At 42.7% G+C, this 25709-nt stretch overlaps 1 protein-coding gene and 1 long non-coding RNA gene across 13 annotated transcripts in view; both read left to right on the plus strand.

Annotated features, from left to right (window-relative positions):
- LOC138146002 (keratin, type I cytoskeletal 14) overlaps positions 1 to 5495 on the plus strand; it is a 30251-nt gene extending 24756 nt beyond the window's left edge. For 4 of the 12 annotated variants that reach the window (XM_069067732.1, XM_069067723.1, XM_069067724.1 and 1 more), the window contains exons 2-9: positions 8 to 282; positions 1742 to 1824; positions 2484 to 2640; positions 3291 to 3452; positions 3567 to 3692; positions 3807 to 4027; positions 4153 to 4196; positions 5207 to 5495. In XM_069067732.1, the coding sequence (XP_068923833.1) occupies positions 76 to 282; positions 1742 to 1824; positions 2484 to 2640; positions 3291 to 3452; positions 3567 to 3692; positions 3807 to 4027; positions 4153 to 4196; positions 5207 to 5298 (1092 nt within the window). In that variant the 5' untranslated portion in view covers positions 8 to 75 and the 3' untranslated portion in view covers positions 5299 to 5495. Of the gene's footprint in view, positions 283 to 1741; positions 1825 to 2483; positions 2641 to 3290; positions 3453 to 3566; positions 3693 to 3806; positions 4028 to 4152; positions 4197 to 5206 lie in introns of all 12 variants that reach the window. The other 8 variants (XM_069067733.1, XM_069067725.1, XM_069067728.1 and 5 more) reach the window with 3 other exon arrangements.
- A 3135-nt stretch (positions 5496 to 8630) lies between these two features.
- Positions 8631 to 13982, plus strand: LOC138145793 (uncharacterized). Its single transcript, XR_011164320.1, has 3 exons — positions 8631 to 9099; positions 9556 to 9609; positions 13681 to 13982. It is a non-coding gene; the product is annotated as an uncharacterized lncRNA (long non-coding RNA).
- The last annotated feature ends 11727 nt before the right edge of the window (positions 13983 to 25709 follow it).

Consider the following 25709-nt stretch of genomic DNA (forward strand, 5'->3'; position numbering starts at 1 on the left):
GGCTTAGGTGGTGGTTTTGGTGGTGGCTTAGGTGGTGGTTTTGGTGGTGGCTTAGGTGGTGGTTTTGGTGGTAGTATGGATGGCCTCCTGGCTGGTGGGGAGAAGGTGACCATGCAGAACCTGAATGACCGCCTGGCCAGCTACCTGGACAAGGTGAGGGCCCTGGAGGAAGCCAACACTGACCTGGAGGTGAAGATCCGGGACTGGTACCAGAGGCAGAGACCAACTGAAGAGAGAGACTATAGCCCTTACTTCAAGACCATTGAGGATCTCAGGAACAAGGTAGGTCCCAGGCAGAGGATAATCAGAACAGGGCATTCTATACTTGGTCCCTTTGGGAACTACAGCCTTGGGTCACACTCAACTCTAGAGTCTCAGCTGAGGTGGCTTTTGTTTAGCTTAGGAACCAAGCCACCCAAAACTTGATCAATTCCTGGTGCATTAGGAGGGCTCATATGACAATGAAAATAGTGCAGGATTTGTATTCAGATGATCTGGCTTCAAATCCTGGCCTGGCTATTTCTCCTTGTGTGGTTTTGAGCAAGCCACTTCAACTCTGTGAGCCTCAGTTTACCCATCTGTAAATTGAGGAGGTTGGGCTTTATGACCTCTATGGTCCCTTTCAGCTCTAAATCTATCAACAAAAACTTTAGCTCCTTTCAGTTAGGGTAGCTTGTAAAAGAGGAAAAGAGAATGGAACCAGAACAAGAATAGAGAAGAGCCTGTCCTCTTTTTTTTTTCTCTGCTATATCAAAGACACAGGGTAGTAACGGGATCAAGAGAGGCAGCTAAATTGCTCATTAGTTCATTCACTTAATCTGGCAGGCACTGCCCAAAGTCTTGGCACTTTCTACCAATAGGGAGACATAGTACCAATAGCGCCATTTCTTAGATTTGGGGAGGAGACAGAGGTGAACTGCAGACAGCAGCAGAAAGAACTGCCTATTCCCCTCCCCTCCCCCCACTCCCTTCTTCCTTCCTCAGTCTCCCCACCCCAATCTCATCTACCCCAGTCCCACACTGTCTGTTCCAATTCTGTGAAATCCTTTGAGATTTAGGTTTCCCTGTAGGATTTGGTTCTCTCTCTCTCTCTCTCTCTCTCTCTCTCTCTCTCTCTCTCTCTCTTTCACCATGTTCATGATGGTGGTGCTGGTGGTGGGAGAGGTTTGAGTCTCCTTTTACCCCTGCCAAAGCTTAGGGGCAAGAGTTGCCATACCCAAATTTTGCTTAGTTTTCTTCTGTCTCTGTCTTCTCTCCTTGAATATCTCCCCAAATGTGGAATCTTCTCTAAGTCTGTCATGTACTTTTACTCACCCCCCTCTCCCCAGTCTTGGATTCAATACAATTAAATTTAATGCATCAAACACTTCTTAAGTACCTACTATGTCTATGCCAGACCCTGAGACAAAAATAAAATTAAAAACCAAACAAACCAGAAACAGTCCCTGTGCTCAAGGAACTTATGTCCTGTTGGAAATGTTTGGTTTCAGCAGTGAAATCTCTTATTCACAACCCAGGCTCAGTTCACCTGGAAAATGAGGAAGTGAAGGCTGCCAAGTCCTAGAAGAGTGGGCAGAATAGGCTCACCTGGAAAACTGCCTTTGTTTCCTCAGGGTGTAGGCTCCAGGGAATTTGGGATAGGGAATGGAAAACTCTGACAAGAGGCATGAGGAGTAGACATGCATAGGCTGTAGTGCTAACCTCTGAATGTACGATTAACGGCATTTGGTCTCTGTACCAGATCCTTGAAGCCCGCGGAGACAACGCTAGAATTCTCCTGCAGGTCGACAATGCCCGCCTGGCTGCTGATGACTTCCGAACCAAGTAAGTCCACCGATAAAACACAGAAAATCCACTCTGATTACAGTAGAGGCAGAAGACTGTAAACTCTAAGAGGGAAGAGACTGTGTCATATTATCTTAGATGAATTGAGTCATGAATAAACTCCCCACTCCTAAGAGTCTATAGAAGTGGGATAATCATTTTCAGGAGCCTGGGTTTCAGTCGCCTCTGGCACATACTGGCGGCTGTGTGACCCAGGGCAAATCACTTAACCTCTCAGGGTGTCAAGGGATCTTCTATGACCATAAGTTACAGAAAAGGTGGCTACTTGCATTAGTAGAGAGGCTCCTCATTTGGGAATTCCTGTATCATTGAAATCACAGGCACAGTCCTTATCCTTATCCCTTTCAAGAGAGAAAAATCAAGAATTTGGTTGAAGTTGTAACTACCACAGAACCACCCAACTCAGGTCATCCTCATCGCCTTGCTCTTACTGAGCTCTTACTTACACAGCCTTGCCTGAACTTTCAATAGGCATCTTTATCCAACCACTCTCATTTCTAGGTTGATGATTCATCTCCCTAACCGTTTGCCATAAGGAACCTAGAATGGAAATGCTAGAGTATTGCAAGGGATAGGGGACAATGTACACATTATGGCTAGGTGAGGGGCTTCATTGTTTCTTTCTTGGACCACCACAGGTATGAGACTGAGCTGAACCTGCGTATGAGTGTGGAGGCTGACATCAATGGCCTGCGCAGGGTGTTGGATGAATTGACCCTGGCTAGGGCTGACCTGGAGATGCATATTGAGAACCTGAAGGAGGAGTTGGCTTACCTCAAGAAGAATCATGAGGAGGTGAGACTCAAGGAAATAAGAAGGCAGCTAGCTGCAGGGAATTCTCAAATCAGCCTGCTGCAGCTTCAGGATAATTTTTTTTATTTCATTCTCATGTAAAAGTGAGGAAGGGCTATTAATATTAGGACTCTCTGAGCGGGGGCAGGTAGGTTGCTGAGCAGATACAGCATTAGTCCTGATGTCAGGAGGACCTGAATTCGTATCCAACCTCAGACAGTTACTAGCTGTGTGACTGTAGGCAACTCACTTAGTTCTGATTGCCTCAAAAAAACAAAAAGACTCTCTGAGTAGCACATGATTCTAGATCTAGAGCTGAAAAGGACCTTCAGAAGCCATTTTTATCTAACCCTCTCATTCTACATTTGAGGAAACTGAGGCCTATGGAGGATGACAGACTGGCTCAAGGTCACTTGGGTATCAAACATGAAATTTAGACCCAGAATTTGAACCCAGGACTTCTAAAGAGACAATGTTCTCTCCACTGCACTGTTCTGCCTCTGAGTTAGACAGATTTTGAGGGTACATGAAAATTTGAGATGGCAAGAAGGAAGAAGTCAGGACAGAGATGATGTCCCCAGACCACGAAGGAAGTTGTACTGAGAGCTATCTCTCTGGAGACTTGTGTTTTCAGGCTTTTTCTTTACCTACAGGAAATGAATTCACTTAGAGGCCAAGTGGGTGGAGATGTCAATGTGGAAATGGATGCAGCACCTGGTGTGGACCTGAGCCGAACCCTGGCTGAGATGCGAGAGCAGTATGAGAAGATGGCAGAGAAGAACCGCAAGGATGCTGAGGACTGGTTCTTCAGCAAGGTGGGTGTGGCTGCAGTGACTTGGGGGGAGGACCAAAGACTCTTCCGTAAAAGACGTAGGGATAGCCCAGCATCTGGCATGTCCTAGAGAAGGTCTCATTTTTCTTTCTTTCAGACTGAAGAGCTGAACCGAGAGGTAGCCTCCAACAGCGAGCTGGTGCAGAGTGGCAAGAGTGAGATCTCTGAGCTCCGCCGCAGCATGCAGAGCCTTGAGATAGAACTGCAGTCACAACTCAGCATGGTGGGTGACTTGGGGACCTGGCTTTGAGGGCCGCAACTGGTGGCTGAATCCAGCATCCAGATGGGAGGTGAGTGGTCGCCCTCAGTGACCAGACCTGTCTTTTTCCATCCACAGAAAGCCTCCTTGGAGAACAGCTTGGAGGAGACCAAAGGCCGCTACTGTCTCCAGCTGTCCCAGATCCAGGGGCTCATCAGCAATGTTGAGGAGCAGCTGGCTCAGCTCCGCTGTGAGATGGAACAGCAGAACCAGGAGTACAAGATCCTCCTGGACGTGAAGACCCGCCTGGAGCAGGAGATCGCCACCTACCGCCGCCTGCTGGAGGGAGAGGATGCCCAGTGAGTGACCCAAGTCTCCCTCTCACCCCTAGGCTGGCGCTCCCATGACACACACTTGCCCATCCTTCATCCCCATTCACTCATGATACCATGTATCTAATGGTTCTTTTTTCTTTTCATTGCAGCCTTGCTTCCCAGTTTTCATCTAGCTCTCAATCCTCCAGAGACGGTAAGATGTAGCTTGGCACAAAGTCTTTTTGAATGGGCTAATTTGCCTCTCTTTAGGGGGACTTGTATTCCTTTTCTTCTCTGGAAAGGATATCAATAAGAGGACTAATGGGGTTGGGGCACAGTTTAGGAGCATCTTAAGGCTCAGCTATGTTTTCTTGGATGCCACAAGACCTGCCCTCTACAGTTTGGTGACCCTCCATTTTGTAGGAAGGATGCCCTTCTATTTTCTGAGGCTTAATATACATCATCTAGAAGATGATATTATTTCCTAAATGGTCCTCTGATGGTCAGGAAGGAGGGGGCAATCCTGTGGTCCTTGAAAGGATTAGTGGGCCAGGTTATCAGCACCATGGACAGAGTGTTGTTTTCATTTCTCTTCCCCTCTCCCCAACCCCCCCAAAACAACAAATCTCTGTGTCAGATACTGAAAGGGGTATATTCACTGCTCTCAGGGAAAGCTGAATCTGGTCAGAGAGCTAGAATGGACAACTAGGAAACACACTTCAGTGTGTAGTACCTTTAAAAAGATGACAGAGAATTGATTTTGTCAGTAGTAGGGTAGGTAGAAGTGAGTTGAGGGAGGAAAAAAGAGGGTTGGGAGTAAAACAAGAAGAAGGGAGATTCATCAGGGGCACTAAACTTGGTTCCTGTACTTCTGATTTCCAAAGATATTCAGGTCATTTCAAGATACCCTAGCCATTTCCCCAGCAATGGCTTGCTCTCTCCTTAAAAAAAAAAAAAAACTTTATTGATGTTTTTATTTTATGTTGCTATCATTATCCAATACAGCCCTCACCCAATAGGGCATTTCCTTGTAACCAAGAAGTACACTTAAGTAAAATACATCAGCACATTGTCCATCTCTGACGATATGTATTGCATCCACATCTGCAGTCCGCCGCCTCCCTGGAAGGAAGGGGAGACATTGTTTCGTCATCAGTCTTCTGTAGTCATGCTTGACCACTTCTCTGATGAGCATTTTTTCCTTCTCTCTTTCTACCTCTGTAGTTTCCTCCACTAGTCGTCAGGTGTACTCCAAAATATTAGACGTCCATGATGGCAAAGTGGTATCCAGCCACGAGCAGGTTATTCGCAGCTAGAACTTAATTTTCCAAGCTGACCAGACCAGAGAAGCCCATAGCCTGCACTCTGACCTGCTTTACCCCCTGACAGGCTGGGCAGTGCACAATGGCCACCACGCTTAATTCACTTCCAGCTTGCCCTTCACCATTCCCCAAGTGCTGTGCTGCCCTCTAACTTTGAGCAAACGAATAAAGATTCTTTTTCTTGATGCAAACTCTTGCCTCCTTCTGATTATTGGTAATACAGTGAGGAGGGGGCTTGGGGAAGGGCTGAGGTGATAGATAGCAAAAAGCTGAAGTCAAGGATAACCTTGGAATTATCACTTCACTGGTGTGGAAGAAAGAGCTGGGGAGGCAGGTGGTACGGGGTGGTGAAGGATTCTCTCTAGCTAAATGTCACAAAGGATGGAGTGCTCAACTTGGAGTCAGGAAAACCTGAGTTCAAATCTAGAATTCCCCTACTTCTTTTTTAAAAATATCTTTTTATTTATTGCATTATTTCCCAATTACATTAAAAAATGAATATTTATTTAAAAAAATTTGAGTTCAAAATTCTTTCCCTCTCCCACCCTTGAGAAGGAAAACAATTTGATATTGATTATACATATGAAGCCAGGCCAAATATATTTCCGTACTAGTCCTGTTGCAAAAGAACACACACACACACACACACCCCAAGAAAAATAAAGAAAGTGAAAAAAGTGTGCTTTAGTCTATACTCAGAGTTCATCAGTTCTCTCCCTGGAGGTGGAGAATATTTTTCATCAAGCGTCCTTTGGAAATTCCACTACATTCTCACCCAGAATTCCCCATGATGCCCAAGCCAGAAAGCCCCACAATCTTGTCAGACCTGCTCTGTCCCCTGTAAGGCCAGGTGCTAGAAAATAATGGCCACCAAATTTAATTCACCTCCAGCTTGCTCTCCCTCATTTGTAACTGCACGTCCTAACTGTGTAGTCCTGGGCAAGTCACTTAATCGTTCTCATTCTCAGTTTCCTCATCTGTAAAATGAGGACAACTATGGCAGCTACATAGAGGTGGTGTGAGGATCACAAGAAAATTAATGTAAGGTGCTTTGTCAACCTTAAATTCTATATAAATGGTAGCTATTATAGCTATTATCCCCCTACCAGTCTCCAGAAGCCAGCGTCTTTGCCTGGGGTGATATGCCTTTTCTTAGCTGCAAGAATATAGCAGAAGTTTGGGCCCTCAGATATTCTACTCTCTTCGAAGAAATGGGTCTTGTCAGCCATGGGAAGGAAGTTTTCTTCTTTTTTCTGGTTAAAGTACGTATGGGGGTGGTAATATGAGTTTTTTGTTCAGGGAGGGTTAAAAACAGGTTCAGGTAGTATATTCCAGAAAAGTTTCCAAAGGGCAGTGCACACTGGACCTCCAGGAGAGGAAAATAATATTTATGAAATTTTATTATTAAATTACATCAATTAAAACATTAAATATTAATTTTAAATGAAAACTAATTTAATTTCAATTTAATATTTATGGAATGTCTTAAGAGGAAGCTGTGGTGAAATGAAGAGAAGGCTGGGCTTTAGGAAACCCAGAGTTCAAGTGCTGTTTCAGGCACTAACTTGTGTGTGACTTTAGGCAAGTTGACAAGTCACTTAACCTCTCTGGGTCTTAATATTCTAATCTATACAATAAGGGGGTTGGATGAGATGTCCCTTTTAAATCTACATCTATGATGCTTTGATCCATGATTAATTAAGACATCCAATAATCAGATAGGGAGTATAGAACACTAGACAAACATCTCTATTAGCATTTCCCAAACTAATTTGAACCATGGATCACATTGGGGCTTAAATATTTTGATGAATCCTATAAATGTTGGTCCAGGGAGTCTGCAGGTATGAAACTCCTCTAGTATGTGAAGGAAGCTGGGAATGTTTTAGAGGAAAGTCAAGGAAATGATGTCTTTTTATATTGAAAAAATATTGCATTAATACATATTTTTGATACATATTTAATATGAATGCTAGAAAAAGCCATTTATGTTCATTGACTTAAATTTCTTTCTGTACTTTTGCTTCTTAATTCATTCTAATGTGACTTCTGAACTCATCATGGAATGAAACTGATCTGATTCCAGCTTGGCATTTCAGATTGTCTTTACATCACCTCACATCATACCTTCCATGTCCCAGCTGAACTGGTCCATGTGCTGCTGCTCTCCATAACCTGATAGTCAATCTCTAAGTTGTCCTCCCCCCACCCCTCTCCCCCATCCCCACCTACCTTAGACTGCTTTCTCACTTTCTGTACCTCTTAGAATCTCTATTTTTCTTCAAGGTTTAGCTCAAGTGCACCTCCTACATGAAGCCTCTCCTGACTCCCCCTCTCATCTGCCCATCCATCCATCCATCATCCATCCATCCATCCATCCATCCATCCATCCATCCATCCATCCATCCATCCATACAGTTCTTTCGTATCTCTCCCAACTCTCTCTTTCATCTATCCATCCTTTTTTATCTTTCTCTCTCTTTTTTTATCACTCTCTCATTTATCTTATACCACTTTCAGCTCTCTCTCTTTCATTTCTGTCTATCTTTCTGTCTCTTTTTCATCTCTTTCATTTTTCTATTTTTTTATTCCCAGACTCTTCCTTCCAGACAGTTCAATTCAAACACAAACTTTTATTAAAAATCTACTATGTACAAGAAATTGTGCTGGGATTTGGGGGTACAAAGATAAAAAATGACATAGTCCCTAAGCTCAGGGAGCTTATGCCACCACACAAATAGGTGTGATATACAATAGAATAGGAAAGAGGCAAAGGAAGCCTGAGGAGGAAGATGCTCACTGGGAAGGCTTTACATAGAGGTTGGTACCCGTAATGGGAATGTAAATTTGAAGATCTTCCCTACCCCTAGGCTAAAGTGCACCTGGAGCCTGGGGTGGGAGGCTTGTTTTTCAGTAGATACTTTTTTATTGGCCAGTGGGTCAATAAGGTTGTTATATTCTCTGAGCCAGGAGAAGGCTATATAAGCCCTGATGTGAGGCTTTGTTTTGGGGGCTCACTTTGAGAAGTGTTCTGTGATTTGATCAGATGAAACTCTGGGAAGCCGTTGTGCAGAGTCCCCCGGCTTTGAAATCCAAATGTTGATTTGGTATGGATGTAATGGTTGGACAGTTTGGAAACTGTCTACTTGATCTGTTTCTCTGTCTTGATAATTCTGTCTGTATATTCTGAAGTTCGGGGTGCTGACCTTTTTCCCCTGAACTAGGTAAACAATACATGTTTGACTGATTAAAGTAAGCTTGTTAACCCATTTTGAGTTGCTTTTCTTTATCAAAGCAGATCTAAGAACCTGTGTTGGCAGCAAACCCTGAGGACGCTTGGGGTGCTTGCCGCTATGGTACCTGAGCTGGGACTTGTAGCAAGACGAAGTTTAATAGACCGACCTGTGAAGGGAGTGCTCTCTCCAGACACAGGAATGGAATTCACGAATGCAGAGTCAGGAACAGCTGGTGTTCTAAACTGGCTGAAGCAGAATGCATGAAGCTGAGTTGTTGTTGCTGAGTTGTTTCAGTTGTGTCTGACTGTCCATGACCCCATTTGCAGTTTCCTTGGCAAAGATACTGGAGTGGTTTGCCATTTCCTTCTTCATCTCATTATACAGATAAGGAAACTGAGGCAAACAAGGTTAAGTGACTTGCTCAGGGTCACACAGTTAGTAAGTATCTGAGTTCAGATTTTTACTCAGGTTGTCCTAACTCCAGGTCTGGCACTCTATCCACTGTACCAGCTAGATGCCCATGAAACTGAGGACAATGAAATAAATTCTGGAAAGAAAGGTGAGAATAATATACCATAGAGGGCCTTAAATACCAGAGTAAGGAGGTTGTGTTTTAGCCTAGCAGTAATGGGAAGCCACTGAAGGTATTTGAGTAGGGCAGTGACATGACTGGACCTGTGTATTAGGATGATTGCTTTAGTATTGGTGTGAAGGAGGAACTGGGAGAAGGGAGGAAGTTGAGACAGGGGGATGGACTTCACCTCTCTCAGCCACAGTTTTTTCATCTGCAAAATGGAGATGATAAATACTACCTACTTCACAGTTAGAGTGGGCTAACTTGGGCAAAGTGTTTTGCAAACTTTAAAGCACCATAGAAATGCTAGCTTTTATTATGAGGGCCTGAACTAAAATGGTGACAATGGGAGCAAAAGGAAGAAGTAAGGACAGATGTGAGACATACAGTAGAGGGAAAAATCTTAGACCCACCTAATGATTCTTCTTTACTCCTGCAAAGCCTCATCACAGAACTAAGGAAAGGAGCTGGGCTGCCTGAAGAAGTAATCATGAGGTAGTTCTCATTTTCACTTATATTCTCCATAGTGAATAATGATGTCTTGATTGCCAATTTTCTTTCCAGTTTTTAAGGGAAATTTTATTATTTTATTTTTATAAATTTATTTATTTTTAGTTTTCAACATTCACTTCCATAAGTTTTAAATTTTCTCTGCCTCCCTCTCCTCCCCACTCCCCAAGATGGTGTACGATCCGATATAGGCTCTGCATATTTTTTAAACATATTTTCACATTTGTCATATTGTATAGAAGAATTAGAATAAATGGGAGGAACAATGAGAAAGAAAAAACAAAACAAAATTTTAAAAAGAGCAAATAGTCTTCTTTGCTCTGCATTCTGACTCCATAGATCTTTCTCTGGATGCATTTTCCATCATGAATCTTCTGGAGTTATTTTAGGTCCTTGCATTTCTGAGAAAAGCTAAATCTATCAAAGTCAGTCATGGCACAATATGGCTGTGACATTGTTACATAGTACAATGTTCTCCTGGCTCTTCTCACTTTACTCAGCATCAGTTCATATAAGTCTTTCCAGGTTTTTCTGAAGTTTGCCTACTCATCATTAAAGCACAATAATATTCCGTTACATTCATATACCACAACTTGTTCAGCCCAGTTGGTGGGCATCCCCTCAATTTCCAGTTCTTGGTCACCACAAAAAGAACTGCTATAAATATATTTGTACATGTGGGTCCTTTACCCATTTTAATAGTCTCTTTGGGTTACAGCCCTAGAAGTGGTATTGCTGGATCAAAGGGTATGCAAATTTTTATAGCCCTTTGGGCATAGTTCCAAATTGCTCTCTAGAATGGTTGGATTCATACACAACTCCACCAACCATGAATTAGTGTTCCAATTTTCCCACATCTTCTCCAGTATTTATAATTTTCCTGTTTTGTCACATTATCCATTGATTGCCAAATTTAATAGTCTTTTCTCAAAACTATTCTTCTTGACCTTTCTGCAGGGACTGACACTGTCAATCACCCTCTTCTCACTGAAACTCTCTTTTCTCTAGTTTTCATGACACTGCTTTCTCCTGGTTTGCTTCCTGCCTGTCCAACTGCTCAGTTTTCTTGGCTAGATTTTTATCCAGGTGGTGCTTGCCAACCCTGGGTGTCCAGTCTTCAGCTGGATGGGCCTTAAAGTCCATCTGGTCCAAACCCCTAATTCTATAGGTTAATAAACTAAGAATGGAGAGAGATTAAAAGATTTGCCCAAGGTCACATAGATAGTAATCATTAGAGGTAGGATTTGAAAGCTGGTCCTCTGAACTACATTCAGTGCTTATAGAATGTGGGATTGCTGAAGAGAGCTAAGTGAAGAATAGACCTGGGCAGGATCAAATCCTCCCTTTTGCTTATCTCCTTTTCATTTAAACTCATACCAAAAAGACAAAGAAATCCAACCTAAAAAGATTAGGAACCAACTCTAAGCAAACAACTCAACAGTGCAGTCTAGTGGCCAGAACATTGGTTTGCAACATTATGAGTCAAGGACAATGGTTTTAGGCCAGGCCTGTCTATTCTCTGGGTGGCCCTTGTCCTGTGTGACCCAAGAAGGGTAGTCATCCTTCTTCCTCCCACCTTCACAGTACAACAGAATGTCAGAACTAGAAGGTAACTTGAATTTCCCATTTTTTCTCCTCCTTGTTCCCTACTCCTGCCCATCCTCTTAAGCCCAATTTAATTATTATCACTTTGTGAAGACTTTCATAATATTCCCCTCCCCCCCAGTTAGTCATTATCTTTAACCTCTCTAATCCACAGGGCTTTTTGTTTACATCTCTCCAAAGTACTTATCTTGAAAACATTATGGGTCAGGTACTATTTCAACATTTTGCAAAATATCGCCATAGAGGTAAAGGCTTAGATGGACCTGAATTCACTATGGAGGCTTCCCTCTAATAATAATCTGTATGGTTCATGTCTTGTCTCATCTTGGGCTTAGGTCTCAGGAACATTTAAGTTTGGCTCATTTTGACCTCTTTCCTGTCACAGATAAAGGATCATAGACATAGATCATAGATATAGAGCTGGAAATATGGGATTGCTGGGGGATCTTAGAGGCCATTGAGTTCAATTCCAACATTTTACAGATGAGGAAACTGAGGCACAGAGTGGTTGAAGGATCTACCCAGGATCTTATAGCTAGTAAGAATCTGAGATGGGATTTGAACCCAGGTCTAGCTCATTCCAGTCACCAGTGTTCTATCTACTAGGCTATGGAATTCCAGTTTTCCTTCAAGCAACCAGGGCTAACAAGGCATGGAACATACAACTAGTTTATTACACATAACACACTATAGAAAAGGACTCTTAGGAGAATTCTTTTGTATGGTCAAGACACTTTTCCCTCTGGTGAGTTCCATCTTTCTTCAGGGATCTATATAATTACTCTCAATTTATAGTGTTTCCCTAAAGTTCAAATTCAAATTCAGCAAACATTTATTAAATAGTTACTACTTGCAAGTAATGGGGCAGCTAGACTGTGCAGTGGATAGAGTACTGGGCCTGGAGTCAGAAAGATTCACCTTCCTGAATTCAAATCTGGTGTCAGACAATTCCTAGCTGTGTGACCCTGAACAAGTCACTTAACCCTGTTTGCCTCAGTTTCCTCATCTGTAAAATGAGCTGGAGAAGGAAATAGCAAACCACTCCAGTATTTTTGCCAAGAAAACCCTAAATAGAGTCATGAAGAGTTGGACACAACTGAAAAATGACTGAACAACAACACTTGCTAGGAACTATACTAGGTAGGGGGTACACAAAGAGAAAAATGAAATGGTCCCTGCCCTCATTGAGTTTATGTTCTTGTTTTTTTTTTTTTTGCTTTTTTGGAAGGCAATTGGGGTTAAGTGACTTGCTCAAGGTCACACTGCTATTTTTTGTGTTAAGTGTCTGAGGCCGGATCCGAACCCAGGTCCTCCTGACTCCAGGGCCGGTGTTCTATTCACTGCGCCACTAGCCGCCCCCAAGTTTGTGTTCTACTTGAGGGAGAGAGCATGCACACAGATAAGTAAATACAAAGTAATTTTAGCAAGAGGAGATGACCAAACACTAAGCCTCCTATAGGAGGTTACTCCTTGAAGGGAGCTAGTGTTCTGAGAAACAGAGGTGAAGAGGGAGTAGTTTGTTTTAGTCATCAGGGACAGTCTATGCAAAGGCAATGAGGTGAGAGTTGGCATGTTGTCCTATCACCAATCACATCTTGCCAAACTCCAACCTTGGCTTAACCCCATTATCTACTGTCTCCATCCTACTTATATGCTATTGAGTGATACTGAGGAAAGTCCCACTATTGTACTACCTGCATTCACTACAAACTTATCAGCTAATTATAGCTGGTCCTTCATTGACATATTGAAACCTTTTTCTATTACTGGTTATCACATAGCCAAGAAGACTTATTCTAAAGCTTCTTTTCTCTCATTTGCTTTTGATGAGTATTTTTTGATACTGGGGAAGTCAACTTACTTTCATTTCTATATTTTTGAATCCCAGTTAAAAAAATCAAATGTTATTAAGCACCTATGTGCCAAGCACTGTGCTAAGCATTTTACAAATATTATATCATTTGATCCTTACAACAACTCTGGGAGGTAGGTGCTATCATTATCCCCATTTTACAGATGAGGAAATTGAGGTTGGAGAGGTTAAGTTCAAGGTTATTCAGCTAGTAAATGAGTGAGGTCAAGCCTGCACTCAGGTTTTCCTGACTTCGGGTCCAAAACTCTACCAACTGCATGATTTAGCTGCCATTAACAATCTCCTTCCCCCTACCCTCTACCTCACATACATACATTGGGGTCAGGCCATCCAGTGCCTTTTACTTATTTACCTGTGGGATTCTGAGGCCTGTGGTGACCTCATAAAAGCACTAGAAACACTAGAAGGAAAGAAACAAAGATGGTGGTCACTGCAACAATCCTGAAAGAATAACTGAAGCTCCTTTTCTGTTATATTCACATTTCCCCCAGGACCTCACACAATGGCCTGCACATAGTTATACTCAATACAATGTTGGGTGAATTTGACTCATATATTTTAATCTCTTTGTTTTATAGGTGAGGAAATTAAAACTCAAGAAGAAACTAAGCTCCTGGTTTCAAAGTTAACAATTGATGGCAGAGTTGGTAATAGAACCCAGGACTCCTTATTTGGGAGATGGGGTTACATGATAACACACTTCAAATATTTGAAGATTGTCATGTGTAAGTGGGATTAGACTCTTGTTGGCCTTCAAGGACAGAGCAAGAGCTAAGGGACGGAAGTTATAGGGAGGTAGATTTCATCTTTTTCAAAAAATGAAATTCATCTTCTCTTCCTCTCATCACTTCAATTAAAAAAAAAAAGAAAAAGAAAACCTTGAGACAAATGTGGGTAATCAAGCAATTTTTGCATGGTCTGTGTCTAAAAATACATGGCTCATGAAAGGCAGATTTCATCCTAACAATTAGAGCTATCTACAAATGGAATAGATTGCCTTGGGAGGTAATGAGGTCCCTGTCAATAGAGCTCTTCAGATGGAGGTCAGGTGTTCCCTTGGTGGGGTTGGCATAGAGGGGATTCTTGATGGGGATATGAGTTGTATTCCACAATAGTCTCTGAGGTCTACCATTTTGGCCCCTACTTTTCTTGTTCTCTCCTTTCTCTCCAGGTGGTGTGACAGGTACTGAGATATTGAAGGCAGGGTCCAAGTTGGAGTTTCTTCTGAATCTGGGGCAGCTCACCCTCAAGTCTCAGGGGCTTCCATTGCTCTTCAGATATTCACCTTCTCTAAAAGAGTCTAAGCTGGGAACACGTTAGGGAACAGCTACCACCATGTGTTAGGAGGTTAACGAGTTTGCACTTTCAAAATCCAAGGATCAGCTGACTGTGATGGCATCGATTACTGCTCCTAATTAGTTGATGCTGGGGGCAACTGGCAGTTCAGTCATTGCTATGATGTGGCAGGCTCAGATATTTAGATACTCTGTCACTCACCTCATTGTATTTGCCAGCCAAGAAGGGGCAGAGGTAGGCAGGGGGTCCTGGAGTCGGTGTTCTTTTGACCTCAGGAGAGGGGAGAAAGAGGAAGGTAAAGAATCTAAATGATTCTCCCTCTTCCCTGTGTTTGTGCCCTGTTGGATCTGGGGCTCTCCCTGGAACTCTGCCAGTTGCAGGAGACAGGAACTGACATTGCAGTTTCTTCAGTATGAATGGTTCAAAATGCCATTCTGGTTTATAAAGAGAGGAAAGAAAGGGCAGAGAGAAAGGACATTTTGGACCATGAGACAGGGAATCTTATCTCAGATAATAATGGAAGTTGGGGAAGAGGGAACAGAGGGGGAAGAGGGAACAGAGGGGTCAGAGAACAGAAGAGGAGAGAGAAGTGAAGAGAGGAGAAAGGGAGAGATAGGAAAGAAAGGACAGGGAGAGAGGGGGGGAGAGGGAAAGAGAACAAAAGGAGGAGAGAGAAAGGAGAGAATAGAGGGGAAAGGGGGAGATGGGAGAGAGAGAACAGAAGGGGGAGGGAATGATAGAATAGGAAGGAAGAGAAGAGGAAGGAGGAGATAGGAGAGAGAACAGAGGGAGAGGGAAAGAGAACAAAAGGAGGAGAGAGAAAGGAGGGAAGAGAGGAGAAAGGGGGAGATAGGAGAGAGAGAGAGGGAAAGACAGAACAAGAAGGTCCAAGGGGGGAGGAACAGAAAGGCAGAGAGAAGAGAGAACACAAGCAGGGAGAACAGAATAGGACAAAGAAGAGAAGAGAGGAATAATGGGGTAGACAATAATAGGGGAGAGAGAAGAAAAGGGTCTAAGGGAGGAAATAAACATAGAGGGAACAAATGAAGGGAAGAGGCAAAGAAAAAGAATGGAGGAGAGAGAGAAGAGTGAGGGGGAAAGAAGGGTAGGAAGAAAGAAGTGCAAGCAATGGAGAGGAGAGAGGAAGAGAGAACAGAAATCCAGGAAGAATGGAGTGTGGGTAGGAGTAGATAGAAAAGAGATTGGGATGGAGAGGATGAGAACAGAAGAGGAAAAGAATTCAGGCTTTCTTGGGTGAGGGGTTAGGTAGGAACAGCCGAACTCTGACTTTGGAAGACTCAGGGGCCATATTGAAGCAGGCAGAATGCAAAGTGGGCTAATAATGTTTGTGGGCTGTTTGTCTGTAACATTTTTCAAAGGGTCATACCACAGTATTTTTGTGCTCCAGAAACATCAGTACCTCCTTGTTTCCTCTGGAATCCTCTAGATTCCACAGATTTGGCATTTAGAATCTTCACTATCTGTCTCCAAACCCTTCAAGACTGATTTCACATGACTCCTCCTCATGCTTTTTTTTTATTGTTGTTTCAGCCAAACTGACCCTACTCACTGTCCCCCATACAGCATACTCTATTTCTACCTCCATGTTTTTTCACCTGCCTGGAACACTCTACCTCAGCCACCTGGAATCCAGTCTTTGTTCTTGAAGAGATCCTACTTTGAGGGTGAAATAGACAGATTAGGGCACTTTCCCTATTACTTTTTGAGGGCACTACCATCATCCCAGTCACCCAACCATATCTGTTCAGTTTCTAATTCCTATCATTTCTGCTTTTATAATATTGCTCCGTAATGCCCCACCTCTGACACTGCTACCACCCCAGTGTTCAGGCTCTTATCATCTCACCCCTGGACTATTGAGGTAACCTTCTGGTTAGCTTCCCTGCCATGGGTCTCTTCCCCACTCCAGTCCATCCTCCACTCAGCTGCCAAGGTAGACTTCCTAAAGCACAGGTTTGACCCTTGAGGTTTTCACCTCAAGGCCACCTCCTAAGAGGTCTCTTTGGTGGGATTCATCCTCACCCTCAAGTTACTTTGAACATATCTTGTATCTACATAACTGTGTACGTGTTGTTTCCCTAGTAGAATATAAAATCCTTGACAGTATGGACTGTTTTCTTTCTTTTTTTCCTCTTTATATCCTTGGTGCTCATAGTAGGTACCTTATATCTGCTTGTGGAATAGGATAGAATTGAAAGGGGCTCCTGAATAGGGGTGTTGGGCTGCCCTCTGTTATCCTGGTTCCTTTGTTATTCTCACCACCCCTCACCTCTCCTTTGACCTCTTTCCCAACCCTCTCTGAGCCATAAAAAAAAAAAAAAAAGCTGACTGGGTCTGAGGGCAGGAGCCCATTGTGTGAGTGGCCCTGAAGCAGGAATAGAGAAAGAATGGGTGATGACAGGCTTGGTGCAGTCATTTGCCATGCCCCATGCCAGGGGGCGGGAGGGCATGGGAGAAGGGCAATAACCCTGCCCACTAATGGGAGGGGAGGGGCCTGGATGCCTCAGAGAGGTGACTCAATGCACTTCACTCCCCAACCCAGAGGCCTACTCCCGCTGACTCAGGGCACCCAATTCTCCCAACTTATCTGTGGTAGACACTCTGTGGGGAAGTAGGGGAGGAGATGTAGGCAATGGCACCCTAGATGATGTGTCTTTACCATAACCTGCCTCCTCTTCCAGATCCTCACAGCTTCTTTTGTCTTTTACTACCACACAGGAACATGCAACCTTAGAAATCAGATCCTGAAGGAAACAGAGATCTAAATGTGCTGGTTAGTTGGATCAGGACAAAGCAGATAAGTCGGGTCAGTAAGCATTTATTAAGCACCTATTATATTCCAAGCACTGGCTAGGTCAATGGAAGTAAGAAGCTCTGTGTTCAAATTTTGCCTTTGTTTCTTTCTACCTCTGAGAATTTGGGAAAGCCTCTTGACTTCTGTAGGCCTTCACTCAACTTCTCTAGGACTTTTGGCCTGTAAAATGAAGGAGTTGGCCTTGAAGGCTGTTAAAGATCCTTCCAGTCCTAACTCTGTGATCCTATACTCCAGAGAAGAGAGGACATGGAGATAGAGACAGATGAAGTGATAGATGAATATATATCAGTGCAGCCCCTGATTCGGAAAGAATTCTCAGTCCTCATGCAAAACCTTTTCCAACCTACCCCTCACTACCTGGAACATTGAAGTGCAGTGGTGTCAGCTTACAGGGATTTTGAGAGTTTTTTTTACTTTGCAGACTTTTTGGCAGTGGTTAAGCCTATGGAGCCCCTCTCAGAAAGATGTTTTTAAATCCATAAAACATATAAAAAGGAAAACTATAATACTAAAATATATTAAATATCTCTATAAATATAAGGGCAGCTAGGAGGCACAGTGAATAGAGCACCAGGTCTAAAGTCAGGAAGACTCATCTTCATGTGTCCAAATCCAGCCTCAGACACTTACTAGATGTGTGACCCTGGGCAAGTCACTTAACTCTGTTTGCCTCAGTTTCCTCATCTGTAAAAGGAATTGGAGAAGGAATGGGCAAACCACTCTAGTATCTCTGCCAAGAAAATCCCAAATGGGGCTAGGAAGACATGACTAGGCAACAACATATATAAATATGTTAAAATTATTAAAAATATTTTTAAAAAATCAAGTTCATGGACCCCAGATAAAGGACTCCTGCTGTAGACTGCTGCATCTAGCATCCTTTGTTTATTGCAGTGTTGGTCCTGGACAACTGTGTGCTATCCAGAATTAGTTGACTGGGCTGAACTGTCTGTGATTCCACTATACATGAGTGTGTAAGTGCATTTTTATGAATCAGGCTAGATTAGGGATTCAGGAGGTTTGTGAGGCAGGGGTGCACATGTCTTCCTATATCCTTTGCTATTGGGTTAGCACATCTCTGTGGATTGTAAATGACACAATAAATTCTGTGGTTATTCCAACTTAGTATGAGGCTATGTTTATGTTCCTTGGAATCTCAAACCTCACTGGAATATAATCCAACCCCATCATTATATAGAGTTAGAAAATAGACCCAGAGAGGTCAAATTACTTGGTCAAAGTTGGAAAAAAAAACCAAGTTGATTGGGGAAGGAGGGCACTAGCAGTAGGGGGATCAGGATCAGGAAAAGGCTTTGTGTAGATGATGGTGTTTGAGCTTTATCTTAAAGGAAGACTGGCATTTTGTGAGGCAGCAGTAAGGAGGAAACACATTTCAAGTGAGGGGAATGGAAATACAAAGGCATGGAAGCTAGAAATTGAGTGTTGTGTGTGAGTAACAAAGACTGTTGTATGTGAGGAACAAAGAGAAGACCAGTTTGGTTACATCACAGAATGTGGGAGTGAGTAAATATTTATTAAGCAACTACTGTTTCCTAGGCACTGTGCTAAGGGTTATGAGTAAAAAGAGATAGTTCTTGTCTTCAAGGAGCTTATAGTCTACGGGAGAAGACAAACAGAAAGAAGCTGAAAGGGTGGGGTTGGGTGGGTGATGGAATAGGTAAGCATGTAGCATGGGGACATGATGGAGTCCAGTCTAAAGGAGTACAGGTAGGTAGGGAATGAAGAGAGAGTAGATCTGGAATGCATCTTAAATGGAGTCTTTGGGAGAGTTCTTTGCTGGACCCTCCAGCCCTCCAATCAGAGGGCAGAAAGTATTAAGGATACTGGTGAGCTGTGATTACTACGGATAATGTCTTTTTTTTCCTTTAAAAATTTTTAACATTTGTTTTTTAATTTTGAGTTTCAAATTCTCTCCCTCCCTCTAGTACTTTCCCCTGCCCATTGAGAAGGCAAGTAATATGATACCCATTATACATGTGAAGTCATGCAAAATATATTCCATATCAGCCAGCACCAAGGCCAATTTGCGAGGTATAAATACTCACACTGAAAATTTAACAATTAATTCTCCTGAGCTGGTTGTAGCTGGCTCCAGCATATCACTTACTAGACCAATCTTTCTCTACAAAAATAGTTTTACCCAGATGTCCCAGGGTACCTAAGTATAAATTGTTCCATCCCCCACTCTCAAATCCTGGTCTGCATCTTGACATCCTGATAATTGTCATTGGCACACACAGTCATTTTTGTTATTACCTTTGACTCAATCCATCAGTCAATCAACAAGTATTTATTAGGCATCCACTCTGTGCCAGGTACTGTTCGAGGTGCTGGAGATAAAAAAAAAGACTCAAGTGAAACAGTTTCTGTTCTCAAGAAGAATGCTTTTTAATGGGGGTCTACACTGTGCATGTATATAGGTATATACATACCACATATGAACCAAATAAGGCAAGTATTTAGGGGGAAGTCCTGAGCAGCTGGGTGTGCCATGAAAATGAAATAGAAAGTGGAATTTGTGCTGAAATGTAAAAGAAACTAAAGGTTCCAAAAAGTGAAGGTGAGGAGGGATTGGATTCCATGCATGGGAGACAGCTGATGGAAAGGCACTGAGATAAGAGATAGAGTATTGTGTGTGAGGAACAGAGAGAAAACCAGTTTGGCTGGACCATAAAAAGGGTGCAATGTGTAATAAAAGTGGTATTAAGCTGGTTTGTGAAGAGTAGACATTAAAATGCCAGTTATAATTTATATTTAATCCTAGAGGTTATAGAGTTTATCAAGCAGGGCTGGGGGTGACACTGGCAGATGTACCCTCTAGGAGAATCATGTTTGCATTTGAGAGGAGGATGGGGCTCAGCTGGAGTGGGAAGATACTTGAGGCAAAGGGTTTCTCCACCTCCAGTCCAGTTTCTCTTACTGTCAATCAGTCCTAGGTTCACATTGGTCTTTCTGGTATGCACTTCTGATTATGTTACTGCATTGCTCATGAGCAATCTATATCTCCTTATTGCCCAATGAATAAAGATCAAACTTCTTAGTATGGCCTTTAAAAATTTCCAATTAATTAAATAATCAACAAGCATTTATTAAATGTCCAATATGTGTCAGGCAGTGTGATAAATCCTAGAGATACCAAGGCAAAAGTGAAAATTGTTCCCGCCTTCAGGAAGCTTACACTCTCAGGGAGAGGGTTGGGGAGGGACAATAACATATACGTATGTGGTTATATACAAAATAGATACAAGGTGACTTTGGGGGGAAGTCACCAATAGCTGGGGGAACCAGAAAAGGTCTCATTTAGAAAGTAGTGCTTGAGCTGAGCCTTGAAGGTAACAAGGGATTCTGAGCAGAGGTAAGGAGGGGGTGTGTTCTAGGCATGGAAGACAGCCAGGACAAATCTGAGCAGGGAGATGGAGTACAAAGAACATTAGGAAGGTCAGTTTGCTTGGGCCACATTGTGTGTGGAGAGAGTCATGCACAATAAATATAAAGACAGGTTGGGCCAGGTTACAAAGGACTTTAAATATGAAATAGAAAAGTTTGCTTTTGATCCTACAGGAAATAGGTAGCCATTGTAGCTTCTTGAGGAGGTGAGTGACATATTGAGACAAGTTTAGGAAAATTAGTTGTAAGGGATAGAGATTGCAGGGGGGAGATTTTTGAGGCAGAGAGACTAATTGGGAGGCTTTTATAGTGGTCCAAGAGAGAGATGGCAAAGACCTAAACTAAGGGAAGTGGCTGTGGGAGTAGAGAAAAGGACCCCTTTGGGATTTGAGAGATGTGGAGGTAGAAATGAGGATCTGGCTCCAGCCTACCTCAGGGAGTCCAGTATGGTACAAGGAAATCAGAGGGCCTCAGTTCAGATCTTGCTTCTGGTGGGTTTACTTGTGTGAGACATACTTGGGCAAATCAAAACGGGCAAAATGGTGGATAGAGCACCAGCCCTGGAGTCAGAAGGATGTGAGTTCAAATCCACCCGTAGACACTTACTAGCTGTGTAACCCTGAGCAAGTTACTTAATCCTGATTGCCTCAAAAAAAAAGAGGAAATGGTAAACTGGTATCTTTGCCAAGCAAACCCCTTATGGGGTCGTGAAGAGTCAGACACATCTGAACAACAACATGTACTTATCCATATATAATAGGTATTGTATTTATCTACAGACATAGCTTAGTCTCTCTATCACTAGAATGTCAGATACACAATGACAGAGACCACAGACATAACTCATTTATCTTTTTATCTCTCCTCCCCTCCCAGCACCTAGCACCATGAGTGCCTTGTACCTAGAGGTACATAATAAATGTTTGCTGAATGACTGGAGATTTGGGGGCATGATGACACATGGCTGATGTTTGCAGGTTATAAAGCACTCTCATCCCAGAAACCCTATGAGGTACATAATGGTCTCCATTTTACAGATGAGGTAACAGGCTCAGATAGATTAAGTCATTTGCCCACAGTCACATGAGAGAGTAAATATTGGTGCCTCAATTCCGGCCTGGGTCCTTTGAATTCAAGTCTGGTACTCTTTAAGCTACCTGGATGATGGTGCTTCTCAAGACATGACAGGGGAGAGATAACAGAATCACAGAATGGTAGAGACTCAGAGACCTTAGATTTCCATACACAAAGCAGAACACAAAAAGAGGAGTCTCTATGGAATCATGAATCTCCATTTCATATTGCTTATTTTTTAAAAAGCATGTAATAAATTCCACACTGCCTCTCCCTGCTTGTTCTGCTCCTGCTTCTCCTCCAATTTCCTCTTTCCTCTCTCTTCTTTCACCCCCCCCCCCACTCCCTCTCACTCCCACTTCCTCTCACTGCTCCCCTTATCCAAGGAAGTCTGTTAGTTTGTTTTGCTTTCAACTATTCTCTCCTGGTATTATCTTTCCTCCTATCTGCTTGTATTCTGGCTCCCATTCCCTCCTATCTACTCACAAGCTTGCAGCTTTGATCTTTGCCTCTCTTGATAACATTTAATCTCTCCTTACCTGCTGGCTCCTTTCCTGCAGACTATAAAAATGCCTGGTATCTCTTCCACCCTTAAAAACACTTTCGGGGGCAGCTAGGTAATGCAGTGAATAGAGCACTGGCCCTGGATTCAGGAGGACCTGAGTTCAAATTCGGCCTCAGACACTTAACACTTACTAGTAGTGTGACCTTGGGCAAGTCACTTAACCCTAAATGTCCTTTCTCCCCCCCTCCAAAAAGACAAAAACCCAAACAAACCACTTTCACTTGATCTCTAAAACTTTCATCTATCTCCCTTTTTTTTTTTCAAACTCGTCGCCTCTACTTTCTTTCCTCTCAGTCATTTCTCAACTCTTGCAAATTGACTTCTGTCCCATCACTCAAAGAAACTGCTCTTTCCATAGTCACCAATTATCTATTTATTGCTTGACCCAATGGATTTTTTTCTGGTCCTTCTTGACCTCCCTGCCGCAACTGATACTTCTGGTTACCCCCTTCTCCTGTATACAGATAAAAATTATTGAATTGTTCTATATGATATGATATAAACTATAATAATATTTATGTGCGTGTAATAACAACTCATAGAGGCAGTGGATAGAGAGCTGGGTTTGGTTCAGGAAGACTTCAAATGTCCCCTCTGCTATATATTGCTGTATGATTTTGGGCAAGTCATTTAACCTTAGAGTGCCTTCAGGAAACTCTAAGACTGTAAATTGCAGAGCAGTTAGATCAATGTGCATTTGTGGAAGGAGTTCCCTTACTGGGAGTTCCCAGCACCAATGAAGTCACAGGTCTGGTCCAAAAATCCTCTTTCCTCCCATTCATGCAGATGTCCTTATATCTTACAAAGTTTTTTCAAAACGAGTAACATTTTATAGCATTGTAAGATTAAGAACTGGAAAGTTCATACAGGGAGTAAGTGGCCAAGTCAGGATTCAAATCTAGATTCTGCTTCCAAATCAGGTGCTACATTATTTTAGGCAGAGTTTCCCAGGACAATGGGCAGCTAGGTGGCTTGGTGGATAAAGCATTGGGCCTGGAATACAGAGGATTCATCTTTACGAGTTGAAATCCAGCCTCAGATATTGGTTGTGTGACTGGGGCAAGTTACTTAGCCCTGCTTGCCTCAGTTTCCTCATCTGTCCGGTGAGCTGGAGAAGGAAATGACAAACTACTCCAGTATCTTTGCCAGGAAAACCCCGAATTGGGTCACAAAGAGTCTGGCATAACTGAAACAACTCAACAACAGCAACACCCTACAACAATGCTGTGATGGGGAGAGGGAAAGGATTAATATTGAATGTTAGCCTTGGTAAAATTTTGCCATCTATAAAGGGAAGCTGGATAAGTTATATCTCTCATCCTGGGGTTTTCCTGACATTCTTCTCTCTTCTCACTCTCTGAGTGAGCCTCTAAGTTCTCTCAGACTCAGCTATTATCTCTATGCAGATGATTTGTGAATTTACAAAGCCAGGCCTCATCTCTTTCCTGAGCTCTGATCCAAGGCAGGTAGGTAGGGGCGGCTAGGTGGTGCAGTGAATAGAGCACTGGTCCTGGAGTCAGGAGGACCTGAGTTCAAATGTGACCTCAGACACTTAACACTTACTAGTAGTATGACCTTGGGCAAGTCACTTAACCCCAATTGCCCTGCCTTCCCCCTCCAAAATAAAAACCAAAAAACAAAACCAAGGTAGCTGGGTGTCAGTGTATGGAGCACTGTGACCCAGGACAAATCGCTTAGCCTCTGCCTCAGTTTCCTTGTCTGTGTTGTTGTTCAGTTGTTTCAATCATGTCCAAACTTTTTGTGACCCCATTTGGGGTTTCTTGGCAAAGATACTGAAGTGGTTTCCCATTCCCTTCTTCAACTCATTTTACAGATGAGCAAACTGAAGGTTAGTTAAGTGACATGCCCATAGTCACAGAGCTAGTAAGTATCTGAGTCTGGATTTGAACTCAGATCTTCCTGAGAGCCTGGTGCTCTCCCCACTGTTCTACTTAACTGCCTCTTCCTTGTCTGTAAAATGAGAAGAATAAGCACCTATTTCCCAAGGTTGTTGTAAGGATCAAATGAGATATTTGTAAGATACTCAGCACAGTGCCTGGAACTTAGTAGGCACTATATAAATGTCAGCCATTATTATTAATCCTGTGTCTCTAACTTCTGGATATCTCTATTGTCCCATAAGCCTTTCATACTCAATATGTCTGAAACAAAACTCATCTCTCTCCCTACATTATCCCTTCCTCCTTAATTCCCCTGAGGATGTTACCTCTCATACTCTCCCAGGTTCACAGTTTAGGGTATGTGGAAGGATGTAAGAAGACTGGAGACGTAGGAAGGAGCGAGGTTATGAAAAGTTTTAAAACCAAAGAGGAGGTTTTATATTTGATTGATTCTGGAGGAAATATGGAGTCACTGGAGTTTAATGACTAGCCAAATAATGTGGTCAAAGCTGTGCTTTAGGAAGGCCACCTTGGCAGCTGTGTGGAGGATGGACTGGAGTGGGGAGAGACCTATGTCAGCGAAGTCAATGGGAAGACTATTGCAATAATCCAGATGTGAGATGATAAGAGCCTGCATTGGGGTAGTGGCAGTGTCAGAAGAGAGGTAGTGGAATTTAGAAGTCATGTTACAAAAGCAGAAATGACAGGAATTAGAAACTGATTAGATATGGTTTGGCAACTGGGAGGATGGTAGTGCTCTCAAAAATAATAAAATGCCCTACTCTGTCTATAGTTATCACTTCCACACTGTGGGGGTGAGGGGCGTGGCGACCCATGAGATCTGGAAACTTCATGCAAAAATTTTTGGCCCTCCCTTTGTACCAGAGAAGTCTGAATTTTTTCTTTTCCTTTTGTGGGGTATTTACAGAACTTTATTGTAAAATTTGGATTGATATTATATAATAGTATACATATATTTTATGCATTTCTGAGTGTCTAAACTTTTTCTGTGTCATCTGTTGTCCTTGGCATGACATCTGCAGCTTCTGCAAAACTCCCCCCAAAATTCCTTTTTAATTTCTTATGCTGACCTGTGATATACAGAAACTGGGATGGGGAAAGTCGCAATGTAGAAGGGATAACTGTATTTCACCTTCAAATCAGGATCTCTTCAAGGACAAATCTTCAAGGACAGGACCTCTCCTGGCAAACTGGGAACTCCTTGAGGGGCAAGGATTGAGCTGTCCTCTATAGTTTCTACCCCATTGGTTTGATATTTCTCCAAGGGTAGGATCTGTGTTTCTATAATCACATTAGAAAATAGCTGAGGAAAAAGAGAATAGAAATAGCTGAGCTCCAACAGACTGAGAGCTCCCCAAGGGCAGGACCTGAGTTTTCTTCATTGCACTGGAACTTTCCTGAAGGTTGCAACTATGTCACCCTCATTAGACTTCAAAATTCTGTGAGGGCAGACACTGTTTTCCCCCAAACTTCCTGAGGTCAAGGACCTTCCTTCCTTCTCTTTTT

This window comes from Petaurus breviceps, unplaced genomic scaffold (assembly GCF_028583685.1).
Source record: "Petaurus breviceps papuanus isolate PSGF00001 unplaced genomic scaffold, PetGlider_PUasm1.0 90750, whole genome shotgun sequence".
Taxonomy (NCBI): domain Eukaryota; kingdom Metazoa; phylum Chordata; class Mammalia; order Diprotodontia; family Petauridae; genus Petaurus; species Petaurus breviceps.